Source organism: Pseudochaenichthys georgianus, chromosome 24 (genome assembly GCF_902827115.2).
Source record: "Pseudochaenichthys georgianus chromosome 24, fPseGeo1.2, whole genome shotgun sequence".
In the NCBI taxonomy this organism is placed as follows: Eukaryota; Metazoa; Chordata; class Actinopteri; order Perciformes; family Channichthyidae; genus Pseudochaenichthys; species Pseudochaenichthys georgianus.
Window position 1 is genome coordinate 18,591,981 of NC_047526.1, and position 9,463 is coordinate 18,601,443.

At 42.7% G+C, this 9,463-nt stretch overlaps 1 protein-coding gene across 1 annotated transcript; it reads right to left on the reverse strand.

Moving 5' to 3' along the window:
• Positions 1–243: 243 nt before the first annotated feature.
• On the reverse strand, positions 244–5,625 carry LOC117439869 (terminal nucleotidyltransferase 5A-like). Its single transcript, XM_034075983.2, has 2 exons — positions 4,563–5,625; positions 244–3,525 (listed from the first exon to the last, which is right to left on the reverse strand). The coding sequence occupies exons 1-2, from the start codon at positions 4,980–4,982 to the stop codon at positions 2,710–2,712; spliced, it is 1,236 nt and encodes a 411-aa protein (XP_033931874.1). The 5' UTR covers positions 4,983–5,625; the 3' UTR covers positions 244–2,709.
• Positions 5,626–9,463: the final 3,838 nt, after the last annotated feature.

Below are 9,463 nucleotides of genomic sequence, written 5' to 3' on the forward strand. Positions count from 1 at the left end.
TTCCGGGTCGCTGCCGGAGGACCGAGGTGTCGGGGACGTGAACATTAGAGAACTGACAAACGGCTCATTCCTTAGGACTCGTGTGCGTCGACTTGACGCCGGGGCGACCGGCTGCCCTCCCCGACAGGCGCATAGACGCATGGGCCTGCTCATCACTGCGCGCACGTCTGTGACCGCAGTTTTAATTCAAATTGTTATTGTAGCAGGTACTGTTTCTGAGTCAAAAACCGAACTGAACAACTCTTGTCTGGTTTTTTGCTTTTAATTCTCAAGTTGATCAACTTGAACACACTTATCAGATCATTATTTTCATGTCCACAAACGGCGGCAGTTTAAAAACACGTAAAACTGTGTAACAATCTCTTTAAAGCAACATAAACCCATGTAAAACAGCTCGGAGCACACATGTAACAAACTTAAGCTAAATCTGCATCTTAGCATAGCCGCCGTCTCATCCTGTTCTGCTCTTCATCAGCCAAAAAAACCCACACATTTGCATACACCACAAAGTACTCAACGACACAGCTTTGGATCTGCCAGCTACATCAGCCAAATACAAACTGTACAAAAATCGATAGAAAAGATCTGACCTGTTTGAGAGAATACGCACTTGCAAAGCAAAAGAGTTACACCAGTTATTTTCATCAATATATCAAATACATGTCTTATAGCCCTTCACATATCTTTGTGATGGTCCTCATCTGAGCTACACACTTTTTGCATTGTTCCCCATTGTTTGGTGCTTTTCCATGCTAAGGAGTAAGAATATTTTTTGACAGCTTGTATCTGAACATACAGCCCAATTTCCACACATCCCAAACAATCAAAACAAGCTGAAATGTACATTGGCCAATATTCACTGTGCTTTAATCATCTTTGAAGCTTTTTAGGCTTGGTGCAGCACATTTCTCCACATTGTTCCTCCTCTGCTGGGCCACTTCTCTCAGGAGTTGCTCTGCTGCTACATCCTTGCACACCCAATCCAACCTCCACCCCTCTGACAAACATACAGTTGGTTTTGTGCTGCAGCGGTTCTCTTTCTCTCTCAAACAAGGAAGGAACATATTTTGCATACAGCATGTCAAAATCAACTTTATACGGCATACAAAAGATGTAAAAAATTATATATTCGATAAGAACAAGATATAAAATGAATAAAATAACTGCATTTAAACTTTCCAGTGTAATTTAAAAATAAATGGTTGTCCCTGTTTCAGAATGATTTCATACAAAATGCTGCCCTTTTTTGTGTGTAACATTTTCTTTTTAAGTCAATGGTACCCTGTGGACCTTCTGACCACTATGGTTTTACCGGTAGGTCCTTTTTTGGAAAATCTTAATTCAAGCACACAAGGACACATGTGTGTGATATCCTGTTATCAATGTCACACTCTTCCAGATCAAATCCTGCTTTAGACGAAGTTAAGAAGAAGCAAACAAGGATATGGCCAATGCAAAGAAAATAATTATCCAAGTTGGCTTTGCAAATGGTTGAGGAGGAAGACAAGTGTGCAACACTTTTGCTGAGCCAGAATGTCAACATAACTTTTGTTTGTTTACATGGAAACTCCACAGGGCAGTTTTCAATCAAACATGTCTCAAATGCATTTTAGTATAGACTACATGAAATGAAGATGCATTTTATATGCATATATATTCATTATGGAAATTATTTAAGTAGCCATTCTGTGATAAATTGCTTTTTGGAAATCAAGCGTTCCACCTTCCCTCTTATTTTGCATTTCAATAAAACTGCAGATAAAAGCTTTCTCTCTAGTTTGCTCTCTCGGTGCCAAACCTCTTTCTCTGTACATTTCTCTTAACATTGATCATCTATTTTATTTTCATAAGAATTTTGATTCAACCACCACCTACCCCCTCTCTCTAAAGATGATGAGATTATGTTGCTACTTCCTCTTTGGTAATCAGGATGTGAGTTTGTCAAGCAGGGCTGCAGTGCAGATAAGGGCAGAACTAAACATTGTCAGAAATGATTGCAAAAGCGTTAGAGATCTTACTCAGCATAGGTCAACTCTCCGTTCCACAGTACATTCATCACCTCGGAAATCAATGACTCAACAGTTCTACGATAAAGACTCATAAAGACATCTCTTCCCTTTAGGCTTGATCTAGGCACTTAAAGAAAACATGCATTGCTTCGTTGTTTTTTTTTGTTTCAGTATTCAGATGGGAATCAAAGTCAGTAAACAGTATCCAGTTCCTTTTTTGTGTTGCATTGTCTGTGAAAAAGAGTCTCATACGAACAGTGTCACCTCTTGTCTGACCATAACTCGATACCAGCGCATCACGTGTGTCCTAAGCCACTCTCCGCAGCTGTATGCAAGTCTGTTTTGGTTATAATATGAAGAGAATGTGCAAGTTCCTGTCAGTCGCAACATTCTTACAAAACTCTTGTTTGCCAAGTCAACCATAGCGCTGATGAGAGGACCCTAAATGTGATGGGTCAGCCTCTCTCTCGTTGGCATCCCTCCCTGTGTGCTCAGCTTCTCCTACTGTGGCACCTTGACCCAAGGAAAAGCCTGTCTCTGGCCCACTGCCTGTCCTCATTTCCCCTGCTTTCTTTATTCCCTTTTTTGTATCTGTCTAATTATGTCCCATGTCCTTTTCTCATTTCCCTCAATTTCCAATCTCAAGGAGCAGTTTAAAATGCATCCCTTTTTAAGGAGTTGGTTCCAAAAGTTCCAAAGTTTAGTTACATGGCAACCAGGTGGCGTACATGGGATAGTGCTGAGGAGGAATGTACCGGTGGGAAGGCGAGGGAGGACAGTGGTACATGGGCTGAACCTGCGCTACGTAATAGTTGCTGAAGTTGCCGTCTGACACATAAGGAGCCGGCTGGTAGAAGCAGGTGACGTTGGCGGCGTTTGGGATGGCGTTCTGCTCGGCCAGGACGCGCAACGCCAGCGACGATATTAGGCTGAGCGTCTGGCGCCTCTCATGGCCCATCAGACACACCGTGCTCTCCTGCACCACTTCGTACAGCGTGGCCAGATAGTCGTACTTCCTGTCCTCCAGGTCCACAAAGTGGTTCTGCAGATAGGACTCCAGCTTCCTTCTTTGCTCGCTGACATCGGGAAAGTCTATGAAGAAGCGCGAGCACATGTAGCGCTGCAGCAGTTTCATCTCAGGTTCAGAGGCTGCGCGGAAACCCCGCACCAGCAAGTGGCAGTACTTCAGCAGACCCCCACCGCGAATCTCCTCTGGGCTCCTGGTGCAGATGAGGCGCTTGCGCAGGTGGTCGAGGGCGGTGGGGAAGTCGCCGTAGACGCTCTCCCCGAGGATTGTAGGGTGGAAAGTGGCAGCCATGGGGTGCTCCGAGCACTCGTAGAAAAGGAGAAGTGAGTCCAGGCGGATCTGGAAGGAGTCTACGCTGAACTCAAACTGCCGTCGAAGAGAGTCCACAAATTTGAGCTCCACGTTCTTTCCACGGTTGTTAGAGAGGGAGATGAGACTCCAGCGGTCCGAGTCATTGCACACTTTCACCATCTTTTGCACATAGGCCTCCTAAAACAAGGCACAAGGAAATTGTTAGGAGTTTTTACAGACTAAATAATGCACCAAAGTTTAAAGACCGTTGGTTCCAAAAACATTGTTGGAGTTAATCGGTACAAAAATAGATTTAACTGCCATATCATCCTGAATCAGAGCAAATAATTATCAATATAAACTGTTGCACAGTTTTCAGACACATTCCTTGTTTTATTCCTATTTACACACAATCATTTAATGAGAAGAGGTCAACAAATATGTTATTCCAACTTTATGGGCAACAGTGTATAACAAACTTCAAAACATGTGTTAATGTGTTTGTCTATATTAAAGTCCTGAAGACTACTCCAATATAATCAAAGCAAATTAAAGGCCACAATGATGAATGCCAGATTTTCTTTTTTCCATCACACAGGCCTACTTCTTTCCCTGTGTTTATCTCTTTTTTGCCTCCTTTTGCAGCTGGTGTAATATGGTGTTAGTGCATCAACATAAACATGCTTTTCTTATTCTTCTAAAGACCACACATGTACCCACGGTGGTGTTTAAGCACTGTGGGTGTTACATTGAGATCCTCTGAATAAAACATGTGAACAAAAACAGGATTACTTTGATCAGACTTCAACAATAGGACATTAATGCTATTTGCAGTAGATAGAAATCTTGGATTTGGTCTGTTAGTAATGATGTTTTGCTTATCACATCAGTTAGTGGGCCATTAGTAGCTGGGCCAGTCCTCAGTATCCAGGTAACTGAGGCCAGCCTTATTAATGTGGATCCAACTACAATTGGATTAGACAGAATCCTCTTTGAATTGGAAACAGACCTTTTTACTATTTCAGGGCTTATGTATCCGTGCAGATTGCATGTATTCAGGTCAGATCTAAATCTTTTTTGTGTACGATTTATTTACAAAAAGAAAATGCACGTGACTGCAGCAGTGTTTACTGTGTAAATAAATGGGAAAGGAAATTATATAATGATGTGCATATTCGGTCAGGTTTGACAATCATATGATCTACATATATGAGCCACGTTAAATATAGGCCTACCTTTAAAGTCACTGGTGTGATCTTTTCTTTATTCACCCCCTCGGGCAGGAAGTCCAGAAGAGAGTCCAGCACAATATCTTTCACTATCTGAAACTCCATCTCTGATTTCAGGTCAGCGCAGAATATTAAGTCCAAATCTTTCCAGCCCAGACCGCTGTCCTCGTGCAAGACGTAGCTAGCCGCAGAACCGTTCAGCCGCACCTCCCGGACATGGATCCGCTTCTCCTCCATGCGGCTCCGGACCACCTTGACGATATCCCGGGGCTTCACCTCCAGAGTAGGGAAGCTCCAGCGGCCGTGGATGGGGATGGAGCTGGTGAGGATGGTGTCCAGCCGCTGCACTTGCTCCCAATTGAGCACACTGAGGTTGATGCTCTCTCCGTCCGAACAGCTGTCAACACTATCAACACTTTCGTTCATGTTGAGAAGAGGTAGACAGAATGATGTAGAAACGTGCCACTAACTACTGCTGGAGCTTTGGGAGCTAATGAGTATCATAACATCAAGATTCTGGATGAAACATCGTCTCTGCGCGTGGCGGAAAGAACTAGTTAGACGGTGTCCTAACTTCTTGTCCTGCTTCTTACATAAAGTCTGCAGTCCAGACACATTCAATTTATTAGCTTCCCAGCCGTAAGGCTTAGTCACCGTCCAGCATCTGCTACTACACTGCGCGCTCCGCTCCGGTTCGGTCGCCAAACTCTAAAAACATCAACTGCAAAAGTTTGAACAATTATTCTTCTCAGTGTCAGTTTCTCATTTTGTCCCAAAGGCACACAAACGCATCCATTGCAAGCATGAAAACGTTTCTTCCAGCGCAGAAGTTTTACTTTACCCCCTCTGACTCACTTTTACGCACGGAGTAGTGCGCGCCTCTGCTGCCTAACAACAACTTTACGAACTCGTTTAAGGACTGCTACACTTTCCCACTGCACACCCACTTTCAGAAAGTGGTGTATGGCAGTTTCCCTTCACATTTTGTCCGTTTCTTGCTCGTTGGTACTGTGTGGTGTGCCACCGAGGTCCCACTCCACAGCTGCAGGAGAAGTTGTGAACAGAGCGCTTCCCGTCTGAGAGGCGTTTGGGCGGGGTGGTTTGATTGACAGCCCACACCTACTAATCGCCGCAGTTGCTGCAAGCCCAGGGAGGCGTGTCTGGAGAATGGGCGTTACACCAACAAATGAGACACATTGGACCCACTATGTATCGATGTATCGACACTCCATCCTCTCCAAACTAGCCATAAATATGGGTAATCCCCTTTCTGTTCCAAATTGTTACGTTTGATCATTGAAGTAATGATAAACATGCTTAGATATCAGCTTAATTTACCAATAGATGCCCAATATTTGATGTCTGGAATAAACTTTAACTTGGTACAATAATGGCCAGTAAACAGAAAGGGTTGCTCAAGCTGTTGCTTAATTACAATTACTGTAAATTATTTCACTATTATATGACATTTCCTTCAGTGATCATTCACAGGTGAGGAAGGGGGATGTACATACAGCCACATTCCCCTAGGTCTTTTTTTTTTAACCCACTATCATTTGGCCCTGCATACATTTATGTACATCAATCCGGGACTACTACACACTTTTACAGGTACATTACTTGTATACAGTATATATCCAATGTAATATACATTTATAAATAAATGTAAAAAAGGTCTATATCGGTGCATGTTTGCAATGAACTCCCCTGATGTTTAGGATGCAGACAGTCTGTCAGTAGGGTATAGGCCATATACAGTTATATTAAGAATCTATCAGTGCAAAGCTTGGCACGGATATCTGCGTCACTGCAGACGAGCCCATAAACCAGCTTACCGCAGATTACCCTGTATGTGCTGTGACACACACATTTACACACAGCCATGCATAGAAACACATGCATATACATATAATTCAATGCTTATGCCCCTTACTGTAGCTTAAAAGTATTATCACTGCATTATCTGTGCATCAGACCATAACACATCAATGGAAGCTTGTTTTTAATAAGCAACCTTTAGATTTCTTTCTACAAAATTACTTTGACATACTGTTGTTTTGTGTGTGTATTTGTCTGGATAAAACTGAATCTGATAGCACTTTATTCATCAAGCATTCCAGCAATTAATACCGAGATATCAAATGAAACACTATTATGTACAAATATGGCCTATAAGTCAAATTTACTCTGACATGTTAAAGGCTTTTACTTTTGCAGGTAATTGGAGTGTTTTTTTTCTTCTGACGTTACTAAGTTTGTGTTAATCAAATGTTAATCAAAAATGACTATTAGTTCAATGTTGAACCTAAAACTTTATTCATGCCACGGTACAGAGTACATGTTGTGTCAACAGATTGACTGAGTTGTAAGTGTCACTACACTTTCCCCATTCGCCAAGGGGCTCAATGTCAGGCTTACTGCCGGGGATGCTTACCGTGAATCTTCGCTTTACCTGACCTGTCAAGTGGATGGCACCTTGATTTTCTAATTTCTGACGACATTAGAGGATTGGCAAGGGGATTTCAGACAGACCCCTTGTTTGGCTGCCAAAGCAATTGCCAAGAGGAAACAATTGTGTGCGTGTTAGTTTTTGTAAATGAGCTGAATGTGCCTACATTCCTCTTTATGCACGTATGAAGGATAGTCAATTAAATTAAGTTTGTTGAAAGTGTTGTGTACACTTAGTTAACTCACCACTCGATATATGGCCACCTCCCTTCTGACCACCTCATTCCTTCTCTGTGTCCTATCCAGGCCCACCTTAACCTGCCATCAGGCCCTGGGGTTGACAACAAATGAAAGTCATTTATAGCCTCAGCAGGCTCTGTGATCGCACTTCTCCACTCTGCTCTACGCGCGCCTGGTCCTCTCCTCCAGATGAGTGACGTATCGGGCCTCCCTCATGTATCTGTCCGGTTGCCGTTGGCTCCCCTCCACGTAGCAAGTCCTCGTCGTCCTCTCCATCTCCTCCAACAGATAATGTCCCTCCTGTCTGTTTTTCCTCTCCAGCTACTCCATCGCTATCAGAACCAGACGGCCTACTTGGCTCTGAGGCGCCGCGGCCGGCACCGCTGGCGCTCGGTACAGAACTCATCTGTCCTTCCTCCTCATCCTGGCCTACAGGTTTAAAATAACCTGTAAGCTTCGGCATTTTTTGTAATAGCTGCTTGTCTCGAAACTCCTTTTCCTTTTCTGAGCGCCACTCTCAAACTTTTTCTTCTCAAACTTTTTCTCCTAAACAACCTTCATCTGTCACTCAATCGCTCGCAATTTGAATAAGTCACATGTGAAACATATTCTCATTCTGATTGGCTGTTAAGTGGCGCCCACTGTTTCGGAGTCATCATGTTTGAGAAAAATCTCTGGAATCCATCGATCTGATTGATTAGCGGAGCAAATGATCAAAATACTACGGAGGGAAGATATTTTCGTTTGGATTACTGGTCTGGGGGAAGCTCGTGAGTGTGTGTGTTTGTGTATTTTTGCGTTTGTGTGTATTGTGTTTGTTTCCCGGGGAAAACACTCACGAGAAACACAGGCTGTTGTTATGCCTGCTGTGACGTCAAGTTACTCCGTTCTCCGCTTGTAATTATGCCGTTACAATCTTCAACGTTGTATTTATCATCTGAATTTGCCGAAACAATTTTAATATTCTTAAAGCCAAGACTTTGTTTATTTGAAACCAGATGAAAACAAACTGTAACGGACCCTGCCGTGTTATCTATGATTACTATACACCTTACATTCTTAATGTCAGCCGGAGGGAGGAGGAGTGAGTGGCGAGTGAGAGCTGTCATCTTCCCTTTACAAGCTTCAAAAATGTATTTATCGTGTGATTTTGGAAATAAAAGTTTCGTATTCTGAAAGTCAAGACTTTGTTTATTTAAAAGTTTTTTTAAACATCCGATTTTTTTTTTTTTTTAACTTTTTTATTGGCTCATGATAGGCCCCTGATCTCCGTAGGCCCCTGGGCTTCAGCCCCGTTCAGCCCGTGCATTAAGGCGGCCCTGGTCCTATCCCATCCCACTGTTCTTCTTTTTTAGCTGAGCCTCTTTTCCATCCACTTTTCTTTCATTCCCACACGTTGAAGTTCATTATGAGATTACAGTGAGCCCGTTAGCTGAATGGCCTCTGCTCTCTTGCTGCTGCCTTTTCCCCTCTCACTCCTTAACACCGTCAACTATTTTTATTCTTTGGTCTGGATTTCAATTAGAAGGGAAAACTATCCGTCTTTGAGGCCATATTGACTGAATGCACTCTTCCTTAGGCCAATTAGCAAAAACGTCTTTATTTGTTCTAAAGTAGCAGACTTGGGAGTACAATTCATAAAAGGGAATATGATCAGCTTTTGTTAATATCGGTAGAGGGTAACAGTATCCATTTTTAAGGGCTAAAAAAATACTAAAACCACCCCCACATTTCCTACACTGGCTTCTACTTTTCCACTTAATATTGAATTCAAGCCCTGGTGTTTGTGTACAAAGTTGCTAACAGGGACATGTTTCAAAATAACATTCAGCAAAAAAAAATCAGACCTAAATCAGACGTACAAACCTAGCTAACCTCAGTTTACTTGAGCGAATGCTAGAAGAGATTGGCGAGGTAGCTAGCTGTAAAGAGCAACTAGTGGTTAGCTAGTTTGTGAAGATGCTAATGTTAGCTGGTTACATTTTTGCTACCTATTTTATGTCAACTGGGTCGTTCAGTGCATTGTTGAAAAATTGTTTTGCTGTTAAAGTTGAGCCAGATTGCATACACAGTGAGAAGTTCTGCTAATAAAGTGGCTAGTTAGCAACACCTGTTGGTCAGCTGACAGACTGGACCTGGGTTCCTGTTTGTGTCAACCTGTTAGAACAGATTAATTGATGTTTGCATAACTAGATATATATCTGCTTCACCTTAAGGAC

Bases quoted from the DNA above. Each gene is read 5' to 3' on its own strand.
- LOC117439869 (XM_034075983.2), bottom strand. From the start codon at position 4,982: ATGAACGAAAGTGTTGATAGTGTTGACAGCTGTTCGGACGGAGAGAGC. The intron at 3,526-4,562 runs GTAGGCCTATAT...GCCTTGTTTTAG, and splicing joins TCACACCAGTGACTTTAAAG to GAGGCCTATGTGCAAAAGAT.